The sequence below is a fragment of the Diabrotica undecimpunctata genome, chromosome 3 (assembly GCF_040954645.1).
Source record: "Diabrotica undecimpunctata isolate CICGRU chromosome 3, icDiaUnde3, whole genome shotgun sequence".
NCBI lineage: Eukaryota > Metazoa > Arthropoda > Insecta > Coleoptera > Chrysomelidae > Diabrotica > Diabrotica undecimpunctata.
Window position 1 is genome coordinate 125,309,483 of NC_092805.1, and position 15,300 is coordinate 125,324,782.

Sequence of the window (15,300 nt, forward strand, 5' to 3'; positions counted from 1 at the left end):
CTTCATAACCTAAACTATTTCATCGTATGTATAATAATCTTTGTCTGTGTATATTAAAAAACATAAACACGCTAAAGTTCTGCTAAAGCGCAGTTTTTGGTTATTTCATTACGCCGCACTCCATTGGCATCACAATCGTAGGGGCTGTGGTTTGTTACAATATTTTATTAAAGAAGAATACATTTCGTCATAAATCCATAAATCTTTTTTAACAACAAAACAGGATAACATTTGCTTATTGTTTCAGGCTCTCCTTACAGGAAACGGCTGAGCTTAGCATTACTTAAATTACAGCAAAATCATGTTCTCGACGATATAAAGAAAAAGTGGTGGGAAGACCGAAGAGGTGGAGGTGCCTGCCAGGTATGAACTTAAAATATCTTAAATACCTCGAATATGTTACATGTATAGATTAGCAACAGTTATACGAAAGTGCATATTTTCAGAATTCAACCACAATTGTTTTCAGAGATAAGTTTAACATACAGTTTACGAGAATAATGTGATATTGTCCTATTTTTTCATGATATCCATCACAGAGTCTTAAAATGATTGCTTTTTAGAATATTTCAAGAGACTTTCTCCAATATGCATGTCTTTGTTCTTCTGTTATTGTTTTAGAGTAACATTTACATTACATCAGTAGCAAATATTAAGACAAAGAGAGACTGGCGTGTGGATTGGCGCGAACATTTCTGTCATCTTACTGTCAGGAATGTTCTCGGTAACCACCGCGCCAATCCCTACGCTAACCCCCACCCAAACTACGTTACCATCGATGGTATGAATGAACCGTCTTCTGTTCCCAGTACCAGTAATGCATTTATTAGTGATCAGTGTAGTAGTGTCTGGGGCTCGGGAGACTGAGACCTCGGAAGCCCTGAAGAGATCAAAGAGGATGTCAAAAGCTCTTCGCAATGAGCCAAAAGACTGTTGAATTTAATATTAATTATTGTAATAGTATTAATTTTAGATCTAGGTATAATTTTACTAACCCCGAGTGACTCGACACTGAGGAGTAGCAGATTGAGACCCCAGTGTCGTTTGACGGTTTTTATGTTTATACAGAACACAATACTGGTACGTCACGAGTGAGGTTAGTAGGTAGATTAAGACCCTGAACTCGAACGGAACCGCGTCTCTCTTGATAATGGTTCCAAAATGGGTGCCAAAATGTCGAGTATTAAATTCTCAACGCGGTTCTTTCCGAGAAGATGTTTATGTATATATATTTACAATCTATTTACTTTTTACTGTCTACAATCTTTACACACTCCTCGGAAACTACATTATTTTTTAGTAGGTTTAGCACCTTTCCGGAACCGTGCTACTAAAATTTGCGCTTCAGGCCGTGTGGGGTAACTATGGTACCCCACTAAAATACTTTAATAATTCATTTAAATTTTACATTATTGTTTTCAAAGTTATACAATGAAGCACTAGTAACTAAAATAATTTGTTTTTATTGTTAAAAAAATATACATTGTTTTTATTTTTACCTTTAAAAATCTTTAAATTCATTATTTTTACAGTCAGGGCATACACATTTTTTACTTTCTTCTCGATGTATGTTGCAAATGTGTTTTCTGCATATACTATATGATATTTTAGTCTTTCTATCTCGTGATCTAGCACAAAAGCTGCATCTTCGATTTGTATAATGTTGAGTTCCTCTATCAGGCTTTTCTGAGGCTATATTGTAGCATTACTGTTAGAAAGAAATATATCTATTGCGGTTTTTACAGTTTTGTGAAAATTATTGCTATTCTGTTTCCGGTTTAGAACGTTTGGGAGTGTAAGTTCGTCTACTAAGTTTTGTAAAAAAATCCTTCGCCTACTTCGGTCATTAATTTTCCAATCGGGAAACTTTTTAGTGAATATAATATAGGCATTGAGTGCAGCCATATCAATAATTTCCATAAAAATCCTAAATGGCTATCTCCTACTTGAACGAACACATGTATATTCTTTGGTCATTTTATCTCCAGTGTCAACGGACCCTTTGGTTTTATTATAGTGTAAAATAATTTCAGGCTTATGTTTTGCTTTTTCATCAGAGGATATTTCACTGCTGTGAAACTGTGTCGATAAAAGAATAACTGCTTTCTTTTTTGTAGGTACATAGGACACTAATGTGAGATTATTAGAAAATCCAAAAATAGAGGAACCTAGAGTTCTTCGCGCGCAAAATTTGGAGCAAATTCGGCAGGAATCTCTTTTTTGTTAGCCCTAAGAGTTCCCGTAATTGTAACTTGATATCTTAGCAGTTCTTCGGCTAACCATAGGGACCGTTCAAAATATAAGCAATATCAGAGTCCGAACAAACCCAAATTTTTATTTCATATCGACTAGGTTTACTTTTTATATAAACTCTAAATCGACATTTTCCTCTGAATGTAGCTAACCTCTTATCGACTGTGATATTTTCACCAGGTGCATAATTATCAATGCAATTTTTTACAAATTAATCATATGTATTGCGAATTGCTTGTACTTTATCTTTTGTTTCTATTATTCTATTTGTTCTTGTGGAGGGGTCATCAAATCTTATGTGTCTGTAGATCATCTTGAATCTATTTCAAGACATTACAGCAGTAAAAATGGTTGTTTGAATAGTTCATTTTCGGCCCACATTTCCGCCAAGTGAAGTTTTCTTCCGTGATTCCTTGATGCATGATTAATGATGAATGAAAGCGTATAATTCAGTAATTTTTCCAAACCATTTGATCAGCAGGATAATTTTCATTAAATTTTTTAGTATATACTTCTTTTCCATATCGATTTGTATTATATTCTCTAATGAGCATATTCTCATTTATATAGCATTCGAATGCTTCTCTTATTTAAGTAAGAGCCATGCTAAAACAAACTGCGAATTTATTAAAACGTTTGTTTATTTTTAAAATGTATATTCTCCTATTATTTTGTAAACCTTCACGACAATTTACTATATTATGAGCCCTGCGCCATGTAGGTTCAGGTGGTTGTGTTTTCCATTCATATCCAGATATCGATTTTAGTATTTCGGCAAGTGGCTCAGAAGTAGATTTTTCGCTTTCGTTTTCAAGGACTGTAATTTCATCTATAATAAAACTATTTCTTGTTCTTCGACATTGTCCGTACTTTATGATTCACTATCACTAAGCCCGCATTCATCGTCACTATTCTCACTTTCTTCTAAAATTTTACGTAATTCCTCTTCAGTATAATATTTACGTCGCATCATTTTCTCCGAACTATACACATACGTGAAACAAAGCAAAGTAAAGACTAACAGTGATCTAAAAATAGAATATTGTTTATGTATTATTCCTGGCCGACGACAGGAATATACGTATATGGTTTCAATACATAGCAGGCCGTGCAAGGTAACGTAGGTACCCCAAGTAATTAATTTCAATTTTAGTAGAAAATTGAAATTAAATCTAATAATTTTTATAAAAAAAGGATTTAGTAATGTATTTTCTACGATTAACTGAAGGAACAAAAAAAAAATAAAAATATTTTAAAAAGTTGTAATAACAAAACCGCATTTGGGGTACCTAAAATACCCTGCGCAGTCATGAAAAGGTTAAATAAAATTTGTGTCAACTCAACGGTAAAAATTGGATATCTTTTGATCACTTACATTGATTGGTCGCTATTTAATTTTTATTTTTAGCACGATCGCACGTCACCGGAAATACTTCCACGAAGACAGTGTTGGAGTTTAAATTCAGCGTTTTTAGGCATATTATTTCAAATACCTTACATTTGTTGCCAAAGCTCAAAAGCGAAATTTCATATTGTAGGTTTTGAAAATTGGGCTCTAATGATGGAATCCATAGTGATCATGCAATGGATGTTATACATTTTATTGTTCTCATAATAATCGTAAAAAATGGCAAAAATTTAACACCATTATAACATCTTTTGCGGCAAAATGCAAAAATTGCTTACAAAATATGGCTTTATTGCTTTTGTTGATGAGACACTCCGATTAAAAGGCATCGAATTTTTACAGTTAAGTTAATACAATTTTTGTTAAATGATTTTTATGACATATTTTGCATGATTTAGGAGATGTTTTAAGTCACGATATTTTCTTGCTAGAATGCTTACGGACCTTACTACATATACTTAAATTTGGGCACGTTCGTAACATCAGATGTGGAAATTATGTTAACTTTTTTTAAGTATCCATTGTTCACACTTTCCTGTCGATTTGGTTTAAGTGTAACAATGGACTTTAGCTTACAACAGCGCCAGCGTGTGTTATTTTTGGGGCAAGTGTAAATAATTTAAAATTGCAAGAAAAAACAAATTTTTTAGTGTTTTAATTATATAATTATATAATATATAATAATTTATTTTTAAGCAAGTTGCAAACGTTTTATGATTCAAAGGTTCAACCTGACAAGATTTACGTCAAAAATAAAATGATCCCTTCTGTCTTTAACGGGTTCTGGTAAAATTATTACGATATCGTCTTCAACTATCCAATCCAACTATATCAGGCCAAAAAAAGGTGTTACTACTCTTTTTATATCTTAAAAAGCAAATTTTCCATTAATTTTCAATCTTGTTATCAATTCTTCCAATAAAATGTTTAGCATGTTTTTTAGATGTGTACTCTACAACCCAAATACCCAGCGCGATTTGGGTCTTTAACTCTCCAACTGTTGGCACTTCTTTCTTAATTATTTGCTCGTTTTTTTGAAATATTTCAGGATCTAAATATTCTTCAGAGTCAACATTCTGAGCTACTAAAAGTTTCTTCTCGTTTATTAATCCTCTTTGGTTTTTGAATTTTTGCGTCTTTTTTCATTCTTTAAAATACGTCACTCTCCATCCATCCATTGGGACTTACTGCATAAGCAGTTCTCGGAAATGAGTTCTTGTTATCTGGTAGCCAGGAATCCCAAATACTTTTTCGCTTGAATACGATTAGTGGTGGTGCCTTCGTCCCTGATGCAGATACTGCCGAAAGAACCATGGTGGTTCTCTTCCTGGACCGAAAGTAGTTCTGGAACTTGGTTTACCTTTAGGTCCCACGACTTTGGTTTTTTTGGGGTCGTAAGAAATGAATGTTTCGTCCATATTCTACACGAGTTGCGGCTTGTCCTCTAATTTTAGCTGAACTAAAGTTTTTTTGAGAATATCAAAATATTCTTGGATGATGAAAGAATCTGTCATTTTCTTTCTTGAGTAGTCCACAGCTTGGGGTTTTTTTATGCTAAGTTGGTGACGTCTTTTAAAACTCCCGAACCACTCATTCCCAGGAGTGTTATCCGTAAATGGAGTTTTTATGTCATTTTTGGTAACAAATTCTCGAACAATCTCTAGTAGTTCCAGTCTGGAGGTTCCAAATCCCCACTGCTCCATAGTTTTTAGACCTTGGGCCAATCTAGTCTCATCTTGGAGTGGAATCGCTGGAGCCCTCCCTTGCGATTTGTTTTTAATTCCTCAAGCACCAGTCACATGGTAGAATAATGATGTTTGTGGAATATTATACAATTTATGTGCCCGGTATATCGAACAAACCCCTCTTTTTATCTCTGACACTGCATGATTTAAGTCATCTTGGGTATATTTGGTTGCTCGATCCGAATTCCGTCTATAGTTTCTCACCATGTTCAATCTAGAATTAAAAATTAAAAGATAGTTTTGCAAGTTCACAGTTGCCCCAGTACACGTGGTCTCATTTACCCCAGTAGGCAATATAAACAAGGCAAGTGTGACCTGTCATAATTCATTTAAAAATTAAAATTAGCACCTCTTTTTATAACTTACAACGTAATAAGAAGAAACTATAGAAGCCGAGCCCAGAAACTATAAAAGAAGGACAACCACCGACTAGATGGACCGATGATATCAAACGTGTAGCAGAAAACTGGCTACAAGCGGCCCTGTGTAGAGAACACTGGAAAGAACTGAGGGAGGCCTATGTCCAGCAGTGGACGCGATTGGCTGATTGATGATAATGATACAACGTAATATAGTTGTTAAACAATCTTTCATACCATAAAATATTTACGTACCACCTAATACTCGCTTCTCACAAAATTTGTAAACAAAGTCTGTACACTAGCATCAACAAGTTAATTCGTACTAACATACGCCAACGGTCAAATATCAAATAACTTGTTTTCTACAAACTACGTATTTGCATAGATCGCAGTTTCAAGAACTTAAGTTTCTACTCATAAGATGCCGCTGGCATCTCTAAATTGTAGAAGATTTTATATAGTATAGTCACACTTGCTCCACAATCACACTTCCCCGGGTTTATCTTATATTTTTTATTTAAAATATTTTTTTTCACTGCGTACCGATTCTAGGAAAATTGATTTTTTCCGTTACCTCCCCTCTACGAGGGGAGGTTGTATGAGAAAGCCGGGGTATGAGTGGTAAACTTTTTTGCATCGTTTTTGAGGGCCCAAAATTGATATTCTTGGTAAAATTCAGCTTGTTTGTATGAGTTTTAGACGCTCAGTGACATTTTCGTCGTTGACTGGACTAGTCTATTTGCGTAGTTAAATGTTCAGTTTTCAATATTAGTTAATATTATTATTACCTATTTAATACTTTACATATTACATGTTATTTTAATATTGCAAATTATTTTAGAAACATCCCAACTTTTTGATAATTTGTTTATCTTTCAGGGTGACACAGAACCTGACGCAGCAGAGCCAATGCAAATGGTCAATGTTGAAGGTTGTTTCTACTGCACCATTTACGGAACATTAATAGCTGTTGCCCTAGTATTAATTGAACATCTTTTGCATATGATTCGCGTAGGCAAGAAAACAAAATTACCATTTAAAGAAGTTTTTAAACGTGAATGGCATGCGTATATTGATTTTAATAACGCCAGTAAAGCAAACTTGATGATTGAGGAAAAATCGCAGGATGGAGATAGTCGAAAAGGGGAAGACGAGTTAGAAGAACAACAAGAAGAGCAAGAAAAGTCAAAATCGAAAACAAAATCACACAAATCAAGGTCGAGGTCCAGTTCAATTTCTCGAGCACGACTAAGACAAAAAAGAAAATCGGCAATGATTGGAAAGTCTACTTCACCAATGCCATACGGATTTATGATACCTGGTTCAGAAGAAAGTTTTAAACGATAAAGTGGTTATCCTTCGTTTAATAAAATATAGGGCGGTATTTTAAGACAATGATGAGTGTGGTACAATATTATATTTTTCTTCGCATTTTCTTCATTTTCGTAATTTGTGACTTATTTTTAGTATGTAGGCTTTTTGGGTCAATTATCTTTCTTTGTATTATTATAGATTTATTTCTTTGAAGTATACGTTAGCTTTGTCTTTCTTACTTTTTTGTTTTTTTTTATTTTTTTTATTTTTTCACTGGGGGACAGTTACCAACAGTGAGACCATTTTTTGTAACTGGCATAACTTGTTTACTATTTTTTAAAACTGACTAGTTTTTTAGTTATATTGAACCTGTAATATTTGTTTCAATATTCCTGCTACCAATTTTGTGTTTTTAATGAAATAGAATATTTTATGGCAATTAATTAAAACAGCTGCTTCTGTCGCACTGTTGAGCACAGTTGTCCAACAGTAAGACAAAAAACATTGCAAAAATATTTATTTGTTATTAACTTCGGTAATTAACATTTTGACAAAAACAAAATGCGCGATTACAGAACGAATTTAAATAATTTGATTAAAATATTATTATTAAAAAGTTATAAAAGAATGTCGGGAATATAAAATAAGCATTTTTTTTTTTTAGAATGATCGCAAAATATCTTTATAAACTTAAAAGAAAACTCCATAAGTCAAAAAATGGTAACAAAAAAAACTAATTTTTTGCCCCCAACTCCCAACAAAGTAGTATAGTCCGTCTAGAACGTATCCCGAATTATATTTTTTTTCCAATTTTAACAAATTTCCTTTTTTTTAACATTTTGTAACAATTTGCGTGTTTTTGTGCTCACTGATATCGATCAGCACGACTTCCTCTGGATAACATAGTCACTCTCACAGGTCTGCGAGTATTTAACTTTACTTTATGCAGTTTATTTTGAATGGTTTGGCCACTTACAAACACCTGGTGGATCTCTTTCAGCCTCATTTGTACTTGTGATACAGTTATAGGGCGATGTCGCAAAGTCTGCAACCTAATAAAATGGTCTTCAATCTGGTTCGTTATACTTGTACGGACTTTATGGCATTCAGCAACATCATCAGTTTCTTGTCATCTTAACCACAAACGATTAATGGCACTTCTGTTCGTTTGGAGGGCCTCAGCAACATCTCTTTGACTTTGTAACCTCGGAAACCTTTTTTGGATGGTGCTAGGAAGGTCACCAATGGATACAGTGTGGATGGCAGCCAGATTGTTGGTGGAGAGCGAGTCGTGGGTTCGAAACCAACTTTTGGAACCGGGAGTGGGTCCAACGTACGAAATAAGTAAAGATAGGACAGGATAAGATATATTAGAAAAGATACATGATAAACAAAAATATAGATCCGTAAAATTACCACAGACAAGATAAGATAGAAAAAGGGCGCCACTTATTTTTTTGGGTTCAAGGGGACAATTAAGAAATCCTAGAAACGAAAAGAGATAAGGAAAGATGTTTAGGTTCTGAGACCAAATCTAAGGAAAGATATCAACAGTTAATTATCAAATAAATCTTGTCAACACACTACATAAACAAATAATAAATATATTAGGTGGACTCCGTTCACCTACTTATCTACGAAATTAAATCAGCCTGATCCTTCTCCTGCTCGAAGGTATAATACTATATTAATGTAATAAGCAAATATTCAGAGGTATTATTTTTCAGGAAACTGATTAGGAGTCAAGAAATAAAATTCATCATCATCATCATTGGTGCTACAGCCCTATAAAAGAGCCTCGACCTTCCTAAGTCTATTACGCCAGTCAGTTCTATCCATTGCCAACTGTTGCCAGTTTGCTGGGCCTATTTATCTACCATCCTCATCTACACCATCCCTCCATCTGAGTTTTGGTCTACCCCTATTTCTACTTCCCACAGGTTGTGACATAAGGATTCTTCTAGGAGGGTTATTCTGCTGTGATCTTGCCAGATGTCCTGCCCATCTTAGTCTTCCTATTTTTATAAAGGATACTACGTTTTTACCACCAGATATATGTTTATATCTGTGATATATCTCGTAGTTGTACCTCCTTCTCCAAACACCATTTTCACAGATGCCACCAAATATTCTTCTCAGGATCCTTCGTTCAAATATAAGCAGGAGATTTTCATCTGCCTTGGAAATGGTCCATATCTCCGACCCATATGTCAACACTGGTTGTATAAGGGTTTTGTATATGGTTATTTTTGTTTTTTGGCTTAAGTTTCTGCTTTTAATATGTCTACTCAGTCCAAAATAGCATTTGCTTGCTAGGATTATTCTTCGCTTGATTTCTTTCGTCATGACGTTCTCCTTGGTGATCAAGGAGCCTAAGTATGGGAATTTGTCCACCACTTCAAAGGTAGAATTATCAACCGTGAATTGGTGGCCGATGTTTCTGGCTCTATTGTTGGGTGTTGATGCCATTATCTTAGTTTTATTTTCATTTACTTGCAGGCCCATATTTTTTGTGGCGTTTGACAAGGTGGTATACATGTCTTCTAGCTTGCGTGTTGTGCGGGCAACTAGATCAACATCATCTGCATATGCCAAAATTTGGGATGATTTATTAAAAAGAGTTTCCTCTGCTGTCTATTTGGGCATCCCTGACCGCCTTTTCCTTTTATAAGCTATGTTGAAAAGGAGACACGCCAGCGGATCTCCCTGTCGCAGCCCAACATGCGTTTTAAATGCCTGTGATTGTTCGCCCTGTATTTCGACTTTGCAAACAACTTTACGCATTGTAGCCTTAACCAATCTTATCGGTTTATCGGGGATTTGGAATTCATCCATGGCTTCATACAATTTATTTCTTAGGACACTATCATAGGCCGATTTAAAATCTACGAAAAGATGGTATGTGTCGATATTGAATTCATTGGTTTGTTCGTGTATTTGCCTTAACACAAAGATCTGGTCTGTTGTTGATCGACCAGGCCTAAAACCACTTTGATATTCGCCAAGAAGCTCCTCTGAATATTCACTTAGGCGACCATATAAAATACTCAAAAATATTTTGTATGCTGTATTAAGGAGGGTTATTCCCCTATAGTGTCTACATTCTAATTCATCGTTCTTTTTGTGTAGCGGGCAAACGATCCCAATACACCACTCTTCTGGGATTTGTTCCTCATTCCAGGCTCTCAGTATGATTTTATATATATGATTAGTCAGAGTAGCACCTCCACATTTAATAAGTTCCGCGGGTATACCATCACTTCCTGGAGATTTATTATTTTTTAGGTGATTTATTGCATCCCGTACTTCCTGAATTGATGGAGGCTCCAATGGTGTATTGTTGTTTGCTCCTGGGGGTGTTGATTTGGATCTTCTACTTCGATAGTAAGCAGTTCTTTATAGTGTTCCACCCACCTTTTCAATTCTTCTTCTTTTGTATTGAGTGTATGCCCCTCCTTATCCTTACATAGTCCGATCCTTGGTTTAAATTCTTTTCTTGCTTTATTTAGATTTTTATATTAAATCAAATTCATTGATAAAAAAAACAATATATTCAACAACACAATTAAATTTGGATAATTCTGATGACTTGAAATCTGAATGTAACCACAAATAAAAAAATGCTCATCAAATATTAATTGGTTGTATACATATAAAAATAAACAGTATTATGATTAAGAAATATCTTTACAAATACAATATAATAAAATCATGCACAAATTAACTTATCAGCGAAGAGAGCCTGATAGTATTTAAAAAAAATCACTAAAGCTGAATAAATCTCCCTTCGCTGTTTATGGGTTTATCTCGATATAACGGGTACAGTAAATTAACCCTACAATGCTCAATTTTAAATTTTAGATTGGAAAAAATTCTATGTATATCTATTTTATAAAGAAGTCCGAAAAAATAACTTAAAAAAATTTAACGTTATTTTTTTTTATTTCAGGACATCTTCGGTAATGTATCAAATTTGATACAAAGTGCATTTGAGCAAAATTATATATATGAAATAAAATACTTAAGTATAGTCTGGTCACTATTCCCAGTCCGAACTGTCTAGTGAATTTAGTTACTTTTTGACAGACTAGAAGTTGCTGGAAATTACTATACAACCACTATTTATAATAATTCTTCTTTTTTCAATAAAAGAAGTCTGTAATAAAAGTTCATCTAAGCTGTTAATACTGTGGTCTAGGACATTTTGTGTTGTAGGTTTCCAACAATGAATCGGTCAAAATATGCCCGAGTTGAGCGAATGGACCTTACCTTTATAGTACAATATTTTATTGATGAAATTGAAAGAAAAGTTTGAAGCCTCATTAAAACATAAGTGCAAACCACATTTGTCACATTTAACATAGGTTAATTTCTTACAATTTGGCTTTTTGCATCGGGTTCGATCGCTAGTATAGATTGGACAATATCCTACAGCATCTGTTCGAATATCTTTTGGAGGAATACAGCTTGTTGGCCCTTACTTTTTCTTCAATTGTGTCTTCAAATACCACTGGAATATTTGATATGTCTATATTTTCTAAATCTACATTATTATTCAAGTCTTCAATATCACTTACATCACAATCATCTTCACTATCATCCCAATTGTCGACTATAACTTGCAATTCTTTATCCGATAAACGCCTCTTCATATACCAGCTAGACATCTTAAATAATATCCAAATTACATTATGTATCATAATAGATACAAACAAATTTTTTACCATACCTTTAAAAATAATAGTAGATACTGAATAAAACTAATACTGAATGACTTGTGGATGCATAATAACCAGAAAACGCAATTTTGCACATTCAATTTTCATTAATAACCACCTATAAAAAATTTTTAATCAGCGTTATCGTGAAAACGACGGTTAAGTGATAACTGACTAATTCGCGCGTTTTATAAAATATTAGACGACGTTGCCAGATTACAAAATGTGTATATATAATAGAGTGGTATATATCGAATATGTTACATAGTGCTGTTTGGACTTAATATTATTTCACTGTGTTATACATGTACATTCTCGGTATGTTTCATATATGATACATTGAGCAGTGTAGGGTTAAAAAAATGAATAGCAAATAAAACAAAGTTAATTAAAGTTAAATTCAAAAGAATACAACAATATTACAGGATTTCTGTATTATTAAAATTAAACCAGACGCACTGGGTTTTAAGTTAATTATCTGTCTCTCACTTTTGTTTAGTGATTAACTGTTCTTACTGAGAATTAAATGTTCGTAATAATTATTAGTAAGGAGTTCTTAATAGCTGATTGCAAGTTCGTATGAAAATATTAAATGTTCTTTTAATTAAATTGCTAAATCGGTAGTTAACCTTAAGTACAGGTGATGAAATAGTTTGACGCTGATTCGTCCAGGAATGGGTAATATGATTACCATTTTATTCGCCTAGATAATTGAAGGTAATATGATTATGACAACTTACAATAAATCTCGATGACTGCCACACTACTTCACTGAAGCTACTATACATTACTAGTATGAAGCACTGAAGTTAATTAAAATAAAGGTACTTTATAACCATATTTAATCTAATATGGTATAAGATTAAGATACTCAAATATTTAAGTGTATACACACTTAAAAAAAAATTCACAGAAAACGTTAAGAGAAGCAAGCGTCTTTACTCGAAGACTGCCCTGTCAGAAGTGAGTTTTTTCCTCTCAAAATTTACCAAGCTTTCCAAAAAAGGTGGGATATCCCCCACTTAAAAATGACAGGCCAGACTCTTTCCATTTCTAGGAAGATAGAAAGGTTCTAACAAACATAGAAAGTAACGGCACTTTCGTCGTTGGAAACGCAAGAAGAGATAAAATCTTTTAAATTAGGTTCTTAGAGAAAAATACTATAAAGTACTTTTACGACTTTGTTTACCAAATTTACCAAAAAGAAATCGCCTGGAACCGAAAAAGGTGAATAATGCTTTACCATAAAATATACTACTTCGACGTCTTTTGTTCAATAGGACCTATCCGTACGTTGAGAACTCCGTGATAGTTCGGAAGGTTCCAATAGAAATTTGCTAATGGTAAACAAGACCACTCGCGTGTATATTTGCAGATATGGCCATGGGCATACCAGCAACAGGGGTAAAGGGATTAAAAATTATTTGCTATTTTAATTATAAAAAAAAATGTTACCACTTCTGCCAGCTTGAAGCATTCCTCTACCACGCCACTGCGTTTCGCGATTTAAGTGATGTCTCTCCAATATTGGCGCAATTGTAAAACTAAATAAAAATCCACATAGACATCGAAAACAGGTACCAATAGAAAAATAATATTTTTTATGTTATAGACAAAAACGCATATTGAAGTTTTGTTACATTTTTATAGCCATTTTTATCATCCTTACTGTCTAAAATGCTACAATAATCGACAAAACAACAAATAAGATTAAAAACATAAATTTGTTTTTGTATTTGCAGGTAACATTGATTTAAAGGTATTAATAGATATCGGTCCCCTAGATTATTTTGATGTATGTATTAATGAAAAGTACTTAAGAAAGTAATACAGGGTACTAAATATTTAATAAACTAAAATCTATTTTAAACATAAACGAAGCCCTTTCTCAACTTACAGAGAATTAGAGGAGGCATCAAAAATTTAATACGTTTTGGAGAAACAACAGCTTTGTCAGCTATTTCGTGGAATACAAATGTGTTCAACTCCTATTTTTGATGTTTTAAGAATTAAACTTCACATTTTTTATTTAGCTCATTTTTAAGACTTTTCCATCGAAACATATCTTTCTTTTTTCTCTTTTATCAGTTAACTCTACTAAGATAAAATCCTCCTCGTCCTTTAGTCGGATTCCTATGCAGATTCGAAAAATCGCCGGGGTCAATTTTAATAAAACATTCATCCCCTGATGACGAATCTAATAGTGGCTCTTCTTCGGTGGTTTTGAAATCTTCAGCAAATACTTTCTTCCAAATTTTTTGTACTTCCTGTATCTTAAATCTTTTCTTTCCTTTTTTCGCTTTTGTCCTGTACCTTTCTTTTATTGCCTTTTTCTTGGGAGTGTCTGTAATAATTATATTTTTGGCTTTCCGTGGTTCTCATTTTGAAAATCCTCGAAAGTCTACAAGACTTCTAAAGGCGCATTATTTGTTACTAAGCATATCTTCTTGGTTTTTGTTTTCTGATTGTGTTGTGTTTGGATTTTCGTCACTTGCTGGTTCTGCTGTGCTAAGATCATCTAAAGAGCTAAAGCTAAAGAGTTAGAAGAATTTAACTCATTATTTTTATGTTCTTCTGGAAATTAGCGATCAGTAACGGCACCTGGCAAGAAATCTATATCGCTATATACACAGGCATCATATGAATAAATTCCACTCTTCACACACAATTATAATAGCAAAAATTAAAGATAGACTGATCGTTGTGATACCAGTGCAACAGAGAAAACTAAAACAAAGAATTCCCTGCTTTTCTTTCTAATTTGCCAGGTTTATCGACCACGTGACCTAAATGACCAATGAGAAGGTCATGTGGTCATAAACCCGGCTCATTAGAAAGAGTTACAGGGACTGCCTCGCGTCAGTTTTCTCTGTCGCACTGGGGGAACGGGCAGGTATTTCAACGATCAGTCTATCCTGTATTATACTGCCCTATTAGGAAAAAACCCCGTATCTCCACTATAGCGAGTTTTGAGAAAAAGATTTTTGTTTAATCCCTTGTGCTTTTGGTACAATAATAACACAAAATCATTTAGGGTAGAGTGTGTAGCATCGTAGTTAACTTTTTTCAAAAAAAAAATTGCAAAATTACCATATGGACATTAGTTATGCGACATACGGGCTAACAAAGCAAAGAATTATGTAGAGTTTACTTAGCTAAAACTACGTATTATCCAAATTTTTCTTAAGCTTGGTTTTAACTATGTAATTATTATAAAATTTATATAACTGCCACGAAAGGCAAAACATTTAAATATTTTAATAATATTTTTTGTGAACATTTGTTGAATAAAACATAAGTATTTACGAAAAACGTTCATTTAAAAATACAAAATGAAAATTATTATTAATCGGAAGTTGGCAATTCTTCCCAAAATTGATGGGGGTTCCCGTTAAAATTTGACCTAAGATTTTTAATATTTGTTCTTTTCTCTTCTTAGCAATCCCAGAAGGTTTCGTCACAGGTGTGAGGTCCTTTATCCCAGATTTTAACAATCTGGC

At 33.6% G+C, this 15,300-nt stretch overlaps 1 protein-coding gene across 2 annotated transcripts in view; it reads left to right on the forward strand.

The window, feature by feature from the left end:
- The window catches only part of LOC140437367 (glutamate receptor ionotropic, kainate 2-like), a 64,992-nt gene extending 57,590 nt beyond the window's left edge, over positions 1–7,402 (forward strand). The window contains exons 11-12 of one of the 2 annotated variants that reach the window (XM_072526857.1): positions 248–363; positions 6,648–7,402. In XM_072526857.1, coding sequence (XP_072382958.1) covers positions 248–363; positions 6,648–7,115 — 584 coding nt within the window. In that variant the 3' untranslated portion in view covers positions 7,116–7,402. The remainder of the gene's footprint in view (positions 1–247; positions 364–6,647) is intronic. The other variant, XM_072526856.1, reaches the window with a different exon arrangement.
- Positions 7,403–15,300: the final 7,898 nt, after the last annotated feature.